Source organism: Lygodium microphyllum, unplaced genomic scaffold, assembly GCF_053477565.2.
Source record: "Lygodium microphyllum isolate KBCC unplaced genomic scaffold, Lygodium_microphyllum_v1.1.10 scaffold_84, whole genome shotgun sequence".
Lineage (NCBI taxonomy): Eukaryota > Viridiplantae > Streptophyta > Polypodiopsida > Schizaeales > Lygodiaceae > Lygodium > Lygodium microphyllum.
In genome coordinates this window covers 210,296-230,044 of record NW_028229567.1, presented here as the reverse complement: position 1 = coordinate 230,044, position 19,749 = coordinate 210,296, and the positions used below count along the sequence as shown (strand labels likewise).

At 42.4% G+C, this 19,749-nt stretch overlaps 1 protein-coding gene across 1 annotated transcript in view; it reads right to left on the bottom strand.

Moving 5' to 3' along the window:
* Nucleotides 1-15,780, bottom strand: part of LOC148008684 (uncharacterized) — a 48,511-nt gene extending 32,731 nt beyond the window's left edge. The window contains exon 1 of the mRNA XM_087674077.1: nt 15,481-15,780. Within this exon, the coding sequence (XP_087530203.1) occupies nt 15,481-15,546 (66 nt within the window). The 5' untranslated portion in view covers nt 15,547-15,780. The remainder of the gene's footprint in view (nt 1-15,480) is intronic.
* Nucleotides 15,781-19,749: the final 3,969 nt, after the last annotated feature.

Genomic DNA, 19,749 nt, shown 5'->3' with positions numbered 1-19,749 from the left:
ACTCTTCTAGCTCGCCTTCATAATCTTCGTCTGCATTATCACTTTCATCCTCTTCAGTTCCTCATATATCTAAGCCAATTTATGCTCCTACCATCAATTCCCTAACATCTTTAATCCAATCTCCTAATCTAAAATCCATCGCACAAGCCTCAATCTTGTATGAGATGATTACTAATTGTCAACTTAAGGTACTAAATCATCTAACTTGCCACTAACCTGTTCTAAAATATTGTAAAGCATCTGCTCTTGTGAATCTATTATGAGGATACATGATGCATTTTCTCACAAAATGTAGACTAATTGTGGCTTGCTTCTATTTGTAATTCAAAGGCATTCATGTGCCTCTATGCACTTATCTAGAGTGTAATGTCAAGTACATAGAACCAAATACTTGCATATGCTGCATGTATTAAGAACCCTAACTATGGTTTCCCCTTGTGAATTATTACATTAGTGTTTCTCTTTTAACCTCCAAATGACATGATTCCAAAGTCCACATTCTGATAAGTTCGCATTGTCAGCATGCAAAGGTGGTGGTGTTATTCTTTTGTAATATTAATACTTTTTAACATATGCACTCAACTCCTAATATATGCTCAAAAGAACAAATAAAAAAGAAGTGACTAGAGCTGAAACTAGCCTTCCTTCTCAGCAAGGGTGTTAAATAACCTAGTTAAGCAATAATTATTGTTAGCAGTCATGTTTGTCATGCATTGTCATCTCCTACCTATGAGCCTCGGTCTAAGTCTAACGAGGACATTAGCAGCTCTGACATGTCTATCATGTGTTTTGACAAAAGAGGCTCATTTACTAGCAATCAGCCCATAGCAACATCAGCATTAGCTGATCAGTCGCCAACAGTTGTTGCTTGTCGGACGACATTTTTGGCACATTTTCCAACTCATCAGCCAATTTTGGCATATTTTGGCTATATATAGCCACCTCCTATTTGGCTGGTCATCGTTCTGTTTTGCAAGCTCTAGCACACCTCCACATTCAAGCATTCCTTTGTCTTTCACTGCTACCATCCGATGCCCTCACTAATGCCTTGGGCTGCATGTAAGGACTTATCAGTCCTCCTTGAATTCAGCATTCTTCCATTGGTCAGTGCGAATTTTCCTCTCCCATTCTCTTCTTTCTTTGCATTCTTCTTCTTCATTTTTCTCTCTGTGTTTGTGTTTCCTCTTCTGTTGCACACTCTCACATGGTATCATTACCAAAGTCAGGACTCAGATGTTCTATAAAGAGAAGACCACACTTAGGTTGCTGTTTGGAGCAAATTTGTCGCAAAGAATGCAGATTTTTTGCATTGTTTAGGCCCTCTACGAAATGTGTGGGACATATACAACCCCGTCTTACAAGGCACAACTGACTTTCCCTCTATTCGACTCCCCAACACCAAAACGCAAATTTTCCTAGTGTGTTTTGAAAATTTATAGTGTGTTCTAAAGAGAAGCTTCTTCCTTCTCTTGATCAGCAGTCTTACCAGTCAGCTCTCGCAAAGATCAGCACGAAGATCAACCTTTAAGGCCTCATTCTCCCTCTGTTAGGTCATGAAGATCGGAGCCCCCTTCTCCTCTCGTACTTCTCTTCATTTGTCTCGCACGGCCCATACTGCTAGCTCACATATTGCCATGATGGCACCCCCTATTCAAGTGCCCACATTACCTTCCTTACCCAAAGAGGATCACCGTGATGGGTCTAATTACTCCCTTTGGTCTTGCAAGGTGGAATGTATATTGGACAATGGACACCTTTGATCTTTGGGACTTCGTACCACCCCGATTCCCCATCCAATGAAGGATCCCTGCATTGGTTCCAAGCCGCTCTATGGGATCTGCTCAACTCAAGAGCCCAATCTTTCATTTTTATGATCTTACAAGATTCTGTCCTAGTGCATGTGTGCAGGTTGCAACAGGCAACGGACGTGTGGACAAAGCTTGCTTCTTTATATTATCAAAAGGCATTTGCTCACCAGATTACTCTTGAAATTACAAATATTGATGACTCTCCTTCCATGAAGGATCACATCAATAGGTTGGAGGACACAAGGGATAAGCTTTCTTCCCTTGATAGGATCATCTCTTCAGAGGATATGGTCATGATTCTTTTGACTCAGCTGCCATCTCTGAAATACGATGTCTTCTACACCAGCCTTCTTACATCATGAACCTAAGAGACTCTTCTATGGGAGGAATTATTCCCACTTGTCTTGAAGCACAACAAGCATCTCAGAGAGGTTGGAGCTAGTGGATCTAGCTCTAGAAAAGCTTTTACTATAGGTTTGGGAGAGGGGAACAAGAAACAAAAGTACGTTCATCATTCACAGTCTTCCTTGGGCTCGAACATAGATTCAAAGAAGCCTAAATGCCCGATTTGTGGGAAGGGCAGTTATCCCAATAAAAAATGTTGGAAGAAATTGTTAGCAATCTAGTCAGCTTATGTGTGAGTTTGGGCTAAGCCAGGTATTCTAGAGTATTTTAGGCATTTTTTAGAGGTCACATTAGTGATTCTATATGCATTTTATGCTCGCTGGCCAACATTCAATGCTAGCCGATGCATTATTTGCATTCTTTTTGGCCTATTTATTTAGGCTCCTCCTCCACAATCTGTCATTCATCACTTGGAGATCCAATGCATGCCCGGTGGAGAGATTGAGCTAGTGCTAGTGCCCACGCAGCCAGTGACTCACTCTTGTACATGACTGTCTCATGTTTGGTATATGGATTCCATTTCTTGAGCACATCTCTAAGTTCTCTTCCTTTGCAATTCTTGTGTTTTCTCTTTTCTCTCTCTTTTGTCTCATGTTTAACAATCTATTTCAGCATTCTTTCATGTTTCCATTGTTGCATCCACTTCTAACATGGTATCACATTTCAAGATCTTTGCTCTTGCTACTGTTTTCTGCTGATTGCAAGTCTTCCACTACTGATTGTTGATTTCTCTTTACTGCTGCCACCTATTTACAGCCGGACAACAGCTGCCTCGTGCCAATCGCCCTATTTCCAGCCTTCTGTAGGCTGTCTTTTTGGTTCAACAGGCTGAGTTTTCAATTTCTGCAATATTTTATTACCAAGAAATTTGTGTTTTTCTGTACAGCTGCTGCATTTACTGCATTTAATGCCTTTGCAAGCTGGGCAACAACATTCTCCGGCTCTTGACAATGTCTACTGGCTGTAATCCATCTCTTTTCTTTGTTTTTTGCAGTCAATTTTGTGATCAGCTTGTGTACACTACGTGTGAACTCTGTTAGTGCAGCCTGTGCTATTGGTTCAGCTACTCTCTCTCTCTCTCTCTCTCTCTCTCTCTCTCTCTCTCTCGTCCGAGTTGACAACTGGACCATACCGTCCGAGTCGCTGGACCACGCATGCCAGCCCGTCCCTACCATCGCCCTCCCTGCTCTTTCGACAAGAGTAGTCGCCATCTCTCCTCTCTTCGTAGCAGCCGCCCCCCTCTCCCCCGCCCTGCTACAGGCCTCCCTCACGCCCCGGACTCGGCACCCATATTGTCAGAAGTGGAGCAGCAGTGGAAGCATAAACTGTCAGAAGTGGAGCAGCGGTGGAAGTATAAACATGTGCTGAAATAAACTGCTGAAACACAAGACAAAAAGAGAAAAGAAAAGAACACGATACAGATGAGAACTCAGATGTATGCACGGGAAATGGAATCCATATATCTGAACACGAGACAGTCGCATACAACAGTGAGTCACTGGCTGCGTGGGCACTGGCACTGGCTCCTCTCTCCACAGAGTCTGCAGATGGTGAAGATGAAGTGACTGACTGAGGAGGAGCCACTGAGTATAAATAGGCTGAAAAAGTGGGGAGCAATAATGCTGGTCGGACAACATTAAAAGCTGGCCGACTGGTGCATAAAATGCCCCAATGGCATAAAATGCCACACCAGAAAAAAACCTAAAATACCTAATAAAAATGCCCAGCCCAGATCAAGCTCAGACTCACACATGAGCTGACAAATACTCTGCTAACACCCTCTCTCAGATCATGAGTGATCTGATACAATACAATAGTACAATGAAAAGGGATCAGAAACTATACAACATAGAACCACCAAGTAGAACCATGGATACCCAAGCAGTGGGTGATAAAGCCACCACCAAGGTGCCTCGGAGAGAACCTGATGTCGATGTCGATCGTACCAAACACCTGAAAATAGAGAAGATCATAGAATGTCTCTGTGTCCATCATCAATGTCTCGCAGTAGCATACAAGACCATCCTGTCAAAAATGCCTCTGAACATAGGTGACCATGGATTCCCCACCTTTGGCTAGACCACCAAAGTGTCCCCTCATGTGAGCTCCAGACGAAAGCCTCCCGCTCTTTGTCAGATGACCAGCTCATCATGAACCTGGATGTCAATCCCAGCTCCAGGATTTGATTCCACCAGACTGAAGTCGATGCGTCAGGGACGTCCCTCTCTGGAACCTGTGCACTTGCATAAAAGTATAGATGAGGCGCGGCTGCCCCATCTAAACACCCGCTCACACTCCCTCTCTGGCACAAGAGAGTCGTGAGGGATGACCTCATCACCACCACTAGAAAGCAGCCGAGGAAGGGGCCACCAAGCCCTTCCCGCAATCCGAAGAAGAGGATCCCTTCCGCGCCTTGGACTTCACCTTGGTCGGAGGATCGGAGTCGGAGTCTGATGAAGGAGAGGACTCATCGGTAGAGTCAGCATCCAGCTTCGTCTTCTGCTCCTTCTTCCTGGAAGCCGCTAACTTCTTGCAGTCCTTCCGCAAATGTCCCTTCTTGCCACAGTGGTAATTTGTAGAGGACCGTTCCGACGAGATGCACCTCGGGAAGAGCAGATTGCATGTGCCGAAGCTGGTCCTGTACCTGCGTAACACGAAGAAGAAAAGACTGAATAGTATCTTTCGGCTCAAACTTCATCTGCTGGAGCTGGCCATAAAGTGTGACGGCCCGCATGGTGGAAGGTGCCTCGTACATCTGCTGCAACTTCTGCCATACTTCAGGAGATGTCCTACAGGAGGTAACCGCCGGTAAGACCGCTTTAGAAATACACCGAAGCAACGCCGAGTAAGCACGGGAATCGTCCGAGTCCCATGTGAGCACCGCTTCCTCATGGTTGTCCTCATCAAAGTCTTCAGGAAGAGGAAAAGGACGGAGAGGTCGAGCAATAGCTCCACAGACGATGTACCATAGCCGCTTCTGCACAAACCAAGCTTTCATGACAGCACTCCATGTGAGATAATCAGGTCCATGTAACTTATCATCAGTGGAAGTGCACGGAGGAGCCATATGGAGAGGCTAAGAAGAGAAGTAGAGAAGAGATGGAATTTAGAGAGGAAACACAGCCAAAACACAAGCACAAACTGCAGAAAATGAGAGTTCACATGCAATATAACCCAAAATCTGATCAATAGAAGACAAAATCAGCTGCAGAAAGTCAAAAAATCAGTCAAAAACTGCCAAAAACAGCAAAAACGGCCTGAAGTAACAGTCACCCAGCCACGAGAGACGCTGAATCAGCAAAACGCAGACTGTAAACTGCCAGAAAAACAGGTGAAAACTGTCGCCAGCAGTTGCAGATGAAAAACGCAGGCAGCAAAGGGTGCGTAGGCAGCAGAGGGTGCGGAGGCAGCAGGCAATGGCAAAACTGCAAAAAACGCAGGCTGAAAACAGCCCCAAAACAGGTCGCCTGGCTGCGACAGCAGTCGTCTGATCAGCAGGGGTACAAAACAGTCCTGAAATCAGCAAGAAAACACAGCAGAAACACAAATCCTGAAAACTGATACCATGTCAGAAGTGGAGCAGCGGTGGAAGCATAAACATGTGCTGAAATAAACTGCTGAAACACAAGACAAAAAGAGAAAAGAAAAGAACACGATACAGATGAGAACTCAGATGTATGCACGGGAAATGGAATCCATATATCTGAACACGAGACAGTCGCATACAACAGTGAGTCACTGGCTGCGTGGGCACTGGCACTGGCTCCTCTCTCCACAGAGTCTGCAGATGGTGAAGATGAAGTGACTGACTGAGGAGGAGCCACTGAGTATAAATAGGCTGAAAAAGTGGGGAGCAATAATGCTGGTCAGACAGCATTAAAGCTGGCTCACTGGTGCATAAAATGCTCCACTGGCATAAAATGCCACACCAGAAAAATACCTAAAATACCTAATAAAAATGCCCAGCCCAGATCAAGCTCAGACTCACACATGAGCTGACAAATACTCTGCTAACAAAAAGTTGCTATAAGTTATGCCGCATAGGTACTTGGTGGTATCTGGTGCCAGTTGTTGGCTTAGGTCATTCATTTGGCCATAAGTGTCAATTGGTGACACTAGGGAAGTGACGTTTAATGGTTCTCCAATCTTTGTCACCATATTTAAAAAATAAGGTGACCTAGCTGATTTGAATGCAATATGGTCATGGTAAAAAAAGCATACCACTGTTGCATCTATTTCCTTTTTTTTCTTTGGTTCCCATGAAGTGTGCAATGAACTCTGTCTAACACCACGACCTGCTGCCACTGATAGCCCACGAGAAGGCTACGTAGCCACTAATCCTCGTGGTCTTCTGCATGAAGCACCGTGCCCTACTGGCCTTGGAGTCCATGTTGTTGGATCCACTGCTATATTTGGAGTCCCCTGGCATATGAATTCCCCATGGAAGTGGCTATGCAATCAAGTAACTCCTGCCTTTTCTCAATTGATACATTGGTGCAAAAACGCACCTCTTTCCCCTCCTCATGTAGAAGATGGGCTCTCACTTTATCAGCCCCACTAGTGTGAGCATAAGAGCAAAGTTTGCATTTCCAAGGGCGAGCCCCTCCACCTCTCAATGGCACCCCTGCATCTACCTCATCCCACCATGACTAAGTAGTGCTTCGACTTCGTCCAGTTGTTGAACGAAGTACCTGTTGAGGATGAGGAAGATCCCATAGATGTCAATACTGTCATCTATATAAAAGTGACAAATAATCAGTAAAGTTCAATGAAATTGCAGAAATTTGCAGCCAAAATTTCAACATGCATGTGTTAAATGTTTGCTAAAAATGCCCGAACTTTGGTGCTACTTCAGCCTGCATTCCTTTTGCTGAAAATGCCACAAATTTGGGGCATTCCAGCCTCCATTCCCTTGCTGAAAATGCCCCAAAATTTGGTGTATTTTCAACTCCCAAATTTGGGGCAATGACTGATTCAAAATGCCACAAATTCGAGGGATTCCAGCCTGCATTCCCTTGCTGAAAATGCCTCAAAATTTGGCACATTTTCAGCCCCCAAATTTGGGGCAATGACTGATTTAAAGTGCCCCAATTTTGGGGGCTCTTTTAGATCCCGGGATGATGGATCCCAATGCCCCAAATTTGGGGACATTGCAGCCAAATTTGGGCCCCAATCCTTGAGAAAGCCCCAAATTTTGGGGCAACTGCCAACAACTAAAGTCTGATCCAAAATGCCCCAAATTTGGGGGAGATAATTGATCCTCACCTGATCACGGGCAGGAGTCAGGCCAAGCAAGAGAGACGGGCCAGGCAGGCGAAAGAGGCAGCCGAGAGTAGGCGGGAGTAGGCACGCGAGGCAGGCAGCACAGGCAAGGCAAGCGGGAGCAAGCAGGCGGGAGAGGCAAGATGGGAGAGGCGTGCAAGCGAGAAAAGCGGGAGAGGCGAGAGTCATGCGACTGAACAGGTAACGTTAGGCTAGCAAGTCGCACCCCTTCAAACGATTTTTTTCTTTTAAAAAAATTCCACTGCTGGAACGGCCGTTCCAAACAGGGAATGGACTTGGAATGGCCAGCGAAGGGCCTAGAACGGGAAGGAATGGGCTGGAACATTCCGCCAACATTTATTGGGCTTGAACCTCTCGGAACGCGTTAATCCGTTCCTATGTGCCGGAACGGGCGTTCCCTGTCTCTATGCCAAAATATGTTCAGCTGAACCCAAGTCCTTCATGGAAAATGCTAAATTCAGCTGACTTTTTAGTGCATTCACTTGGCTTTTATGCTTACAAGCAATAAGCATATCATCCACATTAAGCACAAGTATTATAAGGCTTCCATCATCAGCCTTCTTAATATATAAGCAATGATCTGCATTGCTTCTTTTAAACCCATGTGAGAGCTGTTAGAGTGCAGCCATGCGGAAGCGTAGGACAAAGATTGAGAGAGAGTGAACACAAAGAGGAGAGAGAGAGAGAGAAAAGGAGACAGTGTAAACAAAGAAAATCTACGGTGTAGTATACTGTATAAGAGTGCAGAAATACACAAGGGGACAGAGGAAATATCCGCGTATGTCTCCGACTTGATGACCTCAATCTCCGTCAGCCCGAGCACAATCTGTCTCAGCCAACAGATCTCAAGATCAGGATCTGAAATCACTGAATAATGATTAATCAAGTGTGCCACAAGAACCGGCTATAAATAGCCAAGAAATAATCAATAACAGCATCAGGTCGGCTGCATTAAATGCAGCCGACAGCAGAAAACTGACCAACTGTGCAGTCCGACTGCACTACTGACGTGGCAATGATGATGTGGCACCTCCTCTGCCGTAGGATGCTGACGTGGCACTGACTGTCCAAGAAATGGCTGGCTAACAAGAGCATGAAGGCATCAAATTTCTTATACCACTGTCTAGGAGCCTGTTTTAAGCCATACAAGCTTCTATTAAGCGTACACACCAAGTGCTCCTTTCCTAGCATAACAAAGCCCTCTGGCTGTTTCATGTACAACTCTTCTTCTAAATCACCATGTAGGAATGCTTTAATATCTATCTGATCAAGTTCAAGATCTATAGATACTACAATAGCAAACAATACTCGAAGAGTGGTCATTTTGACAAAAGGTGAAAAGACTTCCTGAAAGTCAATCCCATCTTTCTGTGTGTAACCCTTAGCCACAAGTCTGGCTTTGTATTTGGGTTTGCCATCCATACGCTTGATTTTATAGACCCATTTGTTAGAAATAGCTTTTCTATCTATGGGCAATGGAACCAAATCCCAAGTATTATTCTGATGCAAAGATTTCATTTCTTCCTCGATAGCTACTGCAGTGTATAGGTCTCCTGACAGGTGTAGACCTTCTTACCCAATGATCTATGTTATCAGGTAATGGATCCACATCCAAAGAAATGTCAATGACATCGCTATTTGGCTGTTGAATTGCATTTTCAGGTTGTTGTAATACATTTTCAGGCTGCTATAATTAATTTTCGACATGCTAATTTTATTGCCCAAGCTGATTTTCAGCATCTCTTTGCTGCCCATTTTCATTAGCTCAATAATGATATGTTGATTATCAAAACCACCATCAAATGGAGCTGAATTTTCAGTGGCTAATGGCAATCCAAGTAGCTAATCATGCTGAAATTTTACTTTCTTTTTGTCTAAATCACTAGATGTGGCATTTTTTAGCAGCTTTGACTCATTATATACCACATCTCGACTGCGTAGTACCTTTTTCATGCTTGGAACCCGAACTCTATAGCCCATTTCACCTTCATCTCCATAACCCATGAAGATGTCTCTGTGGGATTTCATATCAAGTTTGGTTCTACTATCAACAAGTACATGTGCATAGCATTCGCAGCCAAAGACCCTTAAGTGGTCATATGAAGCAAGTTTGCCAAACCAAACCTCTTCAGGGATGCCACTTTCAAGTGTACGATTTGGAGATTAGTTGCAAATATGCACCACGGTTTTAAGTGCCTCTCCCCAAAACGATCGTGGGAGATTAGTTGTGGACACCATGCACTGAATCTTCTCACATAAAGTGCGATTCATTCACTTAGCCACACCATTTAGATGACGGATTATAAGGAGTTGCAAGCTCCCGTTTAAAACCATTGGCATCACAAAACTTATTGAATTCTTTAGATACATACTCTCTCCCATTGTCTTTTCTTATGCATTTTAATTTTAAACTCTTTTGAGTACTAACAAATGCATAAAACCGTTTAATGGCGTCCAATGCCTTGCTTTTCTGCTTACGCAATTAAACCCATAGCTTTCAAGAATGGTCATCAATAAAAGACACAAAATAACACAAACCACAATGAGTTTTTATTGGTATGGTACATACATCAGAATGGACTAAATCCAAAACACATGCTTTCCTAGAGGCTCCATGATACATGTTTTCGCAAAGCACTGTCATCACAAAAGTCAAGCTTTGAGTTTTTCACATCAACTCTTCCAAGTGAAAAAAGTGCCTGTAAACCCTTTTGGTTCATGTGTCCAAGACGCTTATGCCATAACTCCATGTGCGAATATACTTCTGCAACTTAACAAACTTTCCACGAAGAGCCTTGTAGTGAAGATAATATAGAGTTCCCTTTTTACTACCTCTAATGACTAGCATGGATCCTTTCTATATCGTCCATATTCCACCACCAAAGGTAATGAAGTAGCCCCTACCATCTAATTGCCAAACAGAAAGCAAGCTATTCTTAATGCCAAGTACATACCTAACATCATGAAAAATCAATTCCTAGCCATTTTTAAGAGCCAAGAATATGGTGTCTACTCCTTCAATATCACATGCATGGTTATTCCCTAGGTAAACTTCCCAAGGTTACCTACCGCATAAGAAAAAAAACACTCCAAAGATGGAGTTACATGAAATGAAGCACCACTATCAATAATCCACAATTGTGACAAACCATCATGAGCAGACAACAAGGCATCCATCACTTCCCTTTTAGTGATATATATGTCTCATGTGGATCTGAAGATGTAACCAACAAATCGACATCTTTATTTTCTTCTATCTCCTCAATAACAACATTAGATACCACATTTGCCTTATCTGTTTCTTTAGGGATAGAGCTGCCATCCTTCTCATTCTTTTTGCCTTTTTCATTAGCCTACTACTTGCATTCTTACTCCTTTTTATAGTACATGCAATTGAGCTTTTTATGCCCTTTGCGTCCACACTAATAGCAAGTGACATCTTGTTCTTCCTTGCTTTTGCTGTGATTTTTGTTCTTATTTGTAGCATTTGATCTCTTTTCATATCTTCCTCTTACATTATAGGCTGATCCACTGTTCTCTCCACTTGCCTTGCATCTAATCTCCTCGTTGAGAATAGAATCACGCACACCATCAAATGTTAAGTTAGGGTTGTTGCTCAATGACAAAACCAATGCTTCCCATGAATTTGGCAAAGTCATGAGCAAGAAGATTGCCTTCAGGTTAGGATCAAAAGCCGACAAACCTGCATCCTGCAACTAACTTAAAATACCAATGAAAGCATTTAAATGCTCTAAGGCAAGCTTAGACTCATCAAGCTTCAAGTTGACCAACTTTTGCATGAGATGGACCTGATTGACAGGAGTCGTATTCTCATGCGTAGCCTTGAGTTTCTCCCAAACTACATATGCAGTGGTGAGTCCCTTAATACATCTGCGATTGCCATTTTGACATAAGTGATGGCTTTCTTATTCATTTTAGCCCAATCCTCATCTAGCAAAGCAATAGGTTTATGTTCTGCCAAAGCATCATCACAATCCTTCAAAAAAAGTATACCCCACATACAATCTTTCCAAAGATCAAAGCCATTGCCATCAAATTTACAAATCTCAAAAAGATTCTTTGTGTCAAATGTAGATGCACTGCCAACCATTTACAGCAATAAAAAACTGCAATAAAATGATGAATACTTTCAACCAATGGCAAGGTTGCTGAATATAACAGCAAGTATTCGAACTTGCACTTCCAAAAGTGCCCAAGAAGCAGATATTTTGCTGCAATTTCAGTGACAAGAGCTGATTATAGCATGTACATGAACAAAATCTGATACATATGCATAAATGACAGCTCCCACTTCAATAATACATCACCGTAACGCCCAAATGCAATAACCCAAGTGTTGTATGTACCAATGTTTCACTGCATAATGAGCATTCAGCAATACATGTACTAAGAGAAGCTGCCCTTTTACAACATTTGATACATCCCAAGTCCTCTCCCACTCGGCAGTGAATTTGCTGTAATTACACTGTCAAAGCACAAATCGGCTCAAAATGCATCACCGATGAGAAAATCCCCAAAATTTTTGCAATAAATCTACCCCAATTGCATTAATACATCATCTGAGTGTCAAATACGGGCAAATGTTGTAGAAATTTCACAAATTCTGCAAAACCCCCAAATTTCGGGGTCCAAATGTGCACAAATTTCAGTGAAATTGGCTCAGCTTAGCAAAATTTCACTTGTATATGAAAAGCCCCAAATTTTGAAGCAAATGCGCACAATGTCTGCAATTTCTGGGTCAAATGTCACAGTTTCACATAAGCAACATTAAATCTAGGAAAAGTCCCAAATTTTCTGGCACAAATCTGCACAGATCTGAACAGTGCTTAAGAGCGCAAACCCCTGTCAATGAGAAAGGGGACAGACTGCAAAAAATAATTTAAAAAGAAAACTAACGAATAAAAATGACGAACGTGCTGCCATTGATCTACAGCCGTCAGCTGCTGGTCTCCGCGAGTCATTGCCTATAGTCGGAAGCATGACGAAAGCTGTTGGAAGTGAGGTCATTGCCTGCTCGTGACCTATGCCTAGTCACCGCCTAGAAAAAACATGACGCCCACTGCTGACTCGTGATCTGTACTGTCGCAACTGACCTACGCCTCACGCCAGCTGCCGGCTGCCTGACATGACTTGCGCCTACTGCTGTTGGTCAAACTGACCACTGACTGGTCTCGCTGCCTGTCACCTGCACACAAAAGTGACGACTTGCCTATCTCCTCACGCACGCACGCAGAGACTGGTCCATACAGCCCTCGGGAAGCGCGCACACTCTTGCTGCAGGCTCTAATCCAATTTGAAGGGTGAGTGTGCTAGCAGATATGTCAACTCATGTGTGAGTTTGTGCATGCATAGCCTGGGCACATTATTTTTTTATATTTAGGCATTTTTATTTGTGTCATTTTATGGTCATATTGGGCATTTATTGCTGGCCAACTTGATCATTTTGAGGACATATTTTTGTCCTATTTATTCAAGCTCTTCCTCCCCAATCAGTCAGTTAGTCATCATCATTTGTGGATCTTCTACTGGGGAGAGAAGCCTGTGCCGGTGCCCATGCAGCTAGTGATTCACTATTATATGGGACTGTCTCGTGTTGGATATATGGATTCCATTTCCCGAGCGTACATCTGAGTTCTCATTTGTATTGTGTTCTTCAATGTCCTTTCTTTCCCTTTCTCTTCTGTCTTGTGTTTTAGCAGTTTATTACAGCATATATTTACGCTTCCATTGCTGCTCCACTTCTGGCAAAGCAAAAGTACCCAGGTAGTGTGCACGGTAAAGGTGTAGCTGAAAGATCCAGCAAGCATGCGGCTGAAGTACCAAGGTGCCATGTTGAATCAACTACATGCAATTCGTGAAGTACATGTCAATGCAATTTTTAAATATTTTTTCTCTCAAGCATCCCCTAAATGAAACAACCAAAGCAGTATGTTTAAATCAATTTCATAACTCGCAATGCTAGAGCAACACTGTTCATCCTCCCCACATGGATGCACTGTTCATCCTCCCCACGTGCATCAGGTGAAAGTGGAAGATGTTGACAAGCGTAGCTTCCTCATAGTTGTCACAGTCCCAATCATCCAGAAGAGGAATTGGAATCCAAGGCCGGATAATAGTTCCGAAAACCACGTACCACAAGTGCTTCTACACAAACCATGCTTTAATAACAGCAGTCTAAGTTAAGCACTCAAGACCATGAAATTATCATCAACAAAGCGACAATGACGTACCATTTGGAGAGGATAGGATAAGAAGATAAAGCAAAGAAGATAGAGAGAGAAAGAGAGTACAAAAAGAATACATCAGAAATTGTACTGTCAAGAGTTCATAAGCAATATAGACACAACTAACCACAAAAACATCTGCTAAAATAGGAAAATTCTGAGCAGCAGTCCAAGAGATAGATCAGCAAGGGAGCTATGTGAGGGCAAGCATGCAACACCAGAAAACAGCACTCTAGGACCTAACATGGACATCTAATACCATGTCAAAAGTGGGTGCAGTGATGGAAGCATGTGAAACTGTTGAAATAGACTGCACAACACGAGAGAGAGAGAGAGAGAGAGAGAGAGAGAGAGAGAGGAAAAAGAAACACTGCAATGAGAGAACCAAGAAGAACACCAACAAATGGAATCCATATACCAAGACATGATATAGTCAAGTAGAATAGTGAGTCACAAGCTAAGTGGTCACTCACACTAGCTCCCTCTCTCCAAGACCCACAAATAACAGAGTATACTAGCAATGTTATACAAGGAGGGAGCCTAGGCTATAAGTAGCCAAAGAATAAGATCAGGTCGGCTAGCATCTGGGCCCAGAATACAAGTCAGCTAGAACAAGAAATGAATAAAAATAATCAATCGACCATAAACAAGGGCCAATAAACTAGTACCCACTGATCTAGTCTGGAAAAGAAATGCACTGCCCATTGAAAAACAACACAGATTCACACATGAACTGACTAATTTATTCATTCATCATTTCATTCCATTCTCTAGGCATTGTATTGTCAGTCGTGTTTATTCACACAACCTATGCGTTTGGTTACCCCTAGGGTTCTCACTTATGGTGCTATGAGTTCCAATTCTTAAGATTCATTTTCTCATACAAAGTCCATATGCCGCACATCGGTCAATTACAATCGAATAAATAGAGGATATTGGTTCTATAACTTGCAAGGGTGGAAAGTAACTATCAATAGGGATGATATTTTCCTACAAGACTAGAGCGCATTGCTTCTTCCCTTGAGCAACAGTGTCCACGTCAACAGCAATAAGCTAACTTGTGGCCCACTAATTACATAACTGATTTTCTTCATAATTACTTGCCAGTAGCCAGTCCATGGTCTCTCATTCTGACCCCAGCCTTGCGATTTTGAGAGAAAGTCAATGTAGGTCCTAACTTCTAGGTGGGCCCTTGCAACTCTTTTGCTCCAGACTTTGACCAGCCCACCATTACTTAAACCTTCTTTATGGTCAGTCAACCTCCTTTCAAGGTGGCTCATACTGTTCTTCATCAGACAGGATAGGCACCTACGACAATAGAAGTGGATTAACCCAGCCTAAATGATAATGTAACTTACGACCGATCGACCAGCATGACCTTGCCACCACAAGCACCTCACCATACACCGGCCCAAACAACAGTTCAAGCTCCTAAAGGAAAGGGGCAATGACTGGCTTAGAGACACAAAGGTCATCAAACAGGACCAGCTGATACTGTATATCGGATGATGCATCCATCAATAGGCCACCGCTTGGTTCAAAGACATGTTTTGTTTTTCCAAAAACTCAGTGAATTGTCTCCTTACAATGTTGTAGAAAGGACAAGCCAGAACGCAATTTTTAGCAGTCAGAATCGATGACACGGTTGCACTCCAAAATCCTATCAACTTCAGGGAAGAATCAAATTTCTCACAAAGAGACTGAGATAGTGATCGTAGGATGGTGAGAAAGGAGGTTACCTTGCGCGTCTCAGTTAAGGCGTCGAAGCCATGGTAGCCTGGATGTGCGCTGCTCTCCCACCCCATTTTCCCTTCCAGGATTCCTTCTTCTTTTCAGAATCAAATAATTTACACAATGAAGAAGAAGAACACGAACTCTCTTTCACTGGGCTTCTTCTCTGTCGGACAAGGCCCTGTGTTCTGCGTGTAGGCGTGTTTTTTTTTTTTTGGGGCCCTTTTTTTTTTGTTTTTGAGGTCGTAGCAGAAGAGAGTCTTCCCTGTGCTGCAGAGAGGAGGGGAAATAATGTTTTGCGTTACTTAGCCACAGGACCTTTGGCACACGTGGTTCATTGCGAACTCCTACTTATAAACCTTTGGAAAATTTACGAAAATGTCACCAACCTTTTGCCTTGCATTAGCTGATATAAGGTATACCATTGTGAAGAGTTTGGGTGACATTTTTCCTCGTCGTACTACAGCCTTTTTTTTAAATAAACTTGTCAAGTGACTAGAATGGTCCTCTCTCTCTCTCTCTCTCTCTCTCTCTCTCTCTCATGTTAATTGACTAGAGTGGTTGGTTAGCTTCTCTCTCTCTCTCTCTCTCTCTCTCTCTCAATGCCATGATCACATGTATTAACAAGAGGACTAAGACTGATGCCTTGCCTCTTGTCAACATGAAGGTTCAATGTGAACTTGTTAGCATGCTTTTGTCAATACCCGGAAATTAACATCTTTTAACAAAAAATCATAATAGCCGCCAATGGGTCTTAACCCTCCACATCCAAAAACATGCATCGTTTCTTACACATAGCAATAACTTCACAATATTCTTTGGGAAATTTCAATTAGAATATCACAAAAGAATCTAGGCAATAGCTTTCCATGTAACATTCAAAGGATGTCATTTGGTTTGTGTTTATGATGATGCAAAACTATTTTCCCACCATTTCTATTATGTGTGAAAAGGATACGAGTGGCGATCTCTCTTTGTTTCTCATTTGCATCTTTCTCCACTCAAAATTACTCATTTCTTCCCATTCTCTCCTTTGCAATAAAAGTGGTGAGTCCTTTCTCAAGTTCTTCTCGTTTTTCACTAAACCATAGCTCAAGAGGAGGCTATGTTGCTTTCTCCGTGAAGGCTACACAAGCTCCTCTGCTCCTCCATGAAACCAACTCTTGCACTCTCTAACTCCATGGAAACTACAAGAAAGGTGAAGAGGAAAATACCAAGAAAGAGAAGGAATTAAGATTGTTTCCCTTACTCCTTCACAAACTCCCCCACAACTCTCACACCCTCACCTACTTCACCCCCGTAACCTGTTGTAGATTTTTAGGTTTTTCTTTTTTTCGAGAAGGAGGGGTCACATGGCAATAGGTTGCCCCCAACATTTCTCTCTATATATCATTTTCAACTGTTAGTTTCTTCTACTCAATCTTTCTAGTTCTTTGTTTGTTGATTTGTTATGCCACTGGTGTTATGAGTTTCCATTATGTGTAGGGTGACTCTTTGATGATGGTGTCTCATCTTGTGTTTTTATTACATTGTTTAGATCTCGATCTCATTTGAATCATTATTCTCTTTTGTTAGCCTTGTCCAATAAAGCATATACCATTACAATGGAACGTTGACAAGTTGATTTTTCTTAGAAAAATTATCCCTAGTTAAAATGGATTAGTTGTCCTACTTCTAGGAAATAATTGTATACCCAAAGGTCTAAAGGGAGTGAGCCCTAAAGTGAAAGCACAGAGCAAAAACAAGAGCTATAGTGGAACAACGAGAGCAAGAGAGCGAGACACACAAGATGTGGAAACTCCAACAATCACAATGTGTGACGGGCCTTCCCTTTATTCAAATGTCATTGAAATAATAAAAAATGAAGTGACAATGATAGGTGCCCGACATGTGCAGTGTACAGGTGTGGGTACTATCAATGTAACTAATACATGAGTAGTTGGGCAGACGAAAAAGACTTAAATAATCTTTAGTTAGAGATAGCTCATGAAGCTAGCATAAAAGCATAGGGGCACATGTGCCTTTATCCCCAACAGCCTCCCACTTAAAGGTGAATGTGCCCTGAGTGAGGAGAGAATAAGAAAAAAAAGTGATAAAGTACAAATGTACATAAGTACAATAGGATGAGAAAAGACATTATCTCATCCAACACCCATCAACTTCCTAAGGAAGGCAAAATGCTACGCTGAGAAACTTTTAGTGAGCAAATTTATAGGATTTTGGTTAATTGAGATCTTGACAAGCTCAATGGACTTGCCCTCAATGACCTTTGAATAAAGTGGTAATGCATCTCAATGTGCTTCATCTTCGCATGTGGAAGACCAAATTCTTGGCCACCAATTGAATAGCACTCATAGAATCCGAATGCAATATAGGGACCTCATCAGAGTAATGCCAAGGTCTCCACCAAATGGTCTAACTAGAGAGTCTCCTTGCAAGCCTTAGTGGCTACAATATACTCTACTTCTATAGTAGATAGGGCTATGCATTTCTACACCTTTGACATCCAAGAAACAACGCCTCTAGCAAAGGTGATGACATAGCCAGAGGTGGACTTCCTACTATTTACATGTCCTACATAATCAAAGTTAGTGTATCCCACAACTCCTATATCATAGCTACCATAACATATGCACATAGCTACTATGCCCTTTAGGTACCTCATGATACCCTTGACAACATTCCAATGTTATCTGCTATGTATAGCCATATAGTGTGCCACAACTCCCATTGCAAATGCTATGTTTTGGGCGAGTGGCTATCATGGCATATGTCAAACTGCCCACTACATATGCATAAGGGATTTTGGCCATCTCAACCTTCTGCTCATTAGACTACGGACAATTGGCCTGACTAACACATGAGAATGTAAAAGACATCCAACGGGTTTAACGTCCTACAAATGAAATTGCTCAAGGACCTTTTAGATGTACTCCTTATGTGACAAGTAAAGGAGCCCCTTAGAGCAATTGCGCATAATGCGTATCCCAATAATATGCAAGGCATGTCCATGTCCTTCATCTCAACGCTATTCTTGAGCTAATCTTTCAAGGCATCCAATTCATCATCATGAGAATTCATAACAATCAACTTATCATCCACATAGAGGATCAAAATCATAAGGGTGCCATCATGAGCCTTCTTCATGTATAAACACATATCTAAATCACTACATGAATATCCCTATGAATGCATAAAAGCATCAAACTCGTGGTACCATTCCCTGAGTGCATGCTTAAGGCTATAAAGTTTCTTTCTTAATCTGCATACTAGATGGTCCTTGCCAAGTTTTGCAAAGCTCTTAGGTTGCTCCACGTTAATCTCATCATTCAAGTCCCCATAAAGTAAAGCCATCTTAATATCCATCCGATAAAGTCTAAGTCAAGCTAAGCAACCAAAGCCCAATATCAAGCATAGGGTAGTCATCTTCACAATAGGAGAAAAGACTTCATCAAAGTCCACACTATGCTCCTACTTGAAACCCTTAGCAACCAATCTAGCCTTGTATATCAGCTGCGGTGCTAGCGGTACTTTTCAACTTGTACACCCACTTGCATGGAAAAGCATACTTTCCATTAGACAAAGGAATCAAATCCCACGTATGATTTTTCTATGGTGAGTCACACTTTGACTGCATGGCCCTCTCCCAAGAGTGACTATCACCTCTACACATGGCCTCATCATAAGTAAGAGACTCACCAACATCTGTCACCATAACATAATCCATAAAAGAGCTCATATCATTGAGGCTATTGTTTATCTCTAGTAGACTGGTTGCTATGGGGCCGGCACATCCTGTGGAGCATTAGGTACCTAGGCCACTGGAGCATCATCCATGTTGCTAGGTTGTCTACTTGGTTGTACAATAGCAAGAGGCTCCTCTTGAAATATCACATTGTGTACCTCAACGACATGCTCAAGTAGCTTATGCATTTTTATGCATTAAAAATAACATCATGGCTACAAATAATCTTCCAAGCTTGTGGATCCCATAAGCGATAGCCCATCTCACTTGCATCTCCATAACTGAGAAAGATGCATTTTCTAGACTTAGGATCCAGCTTATTATGCTTGTCATTGGGAACATGGCAAAAAACCTCACAACCAAAGACATGCAAATGAGCATATGAGGAAGGTTTTCCAAACCATATCTCCTTTGCAACCTGATAGTCAAGAGTAGTACATGGGGACCGATTTATCAAGTGTACAATAGTAGGAAACTGCCTCAGTCCAAAAATGTTGTGGTAAGCCTGCTTGGCTAAGCATGCTACGAACTC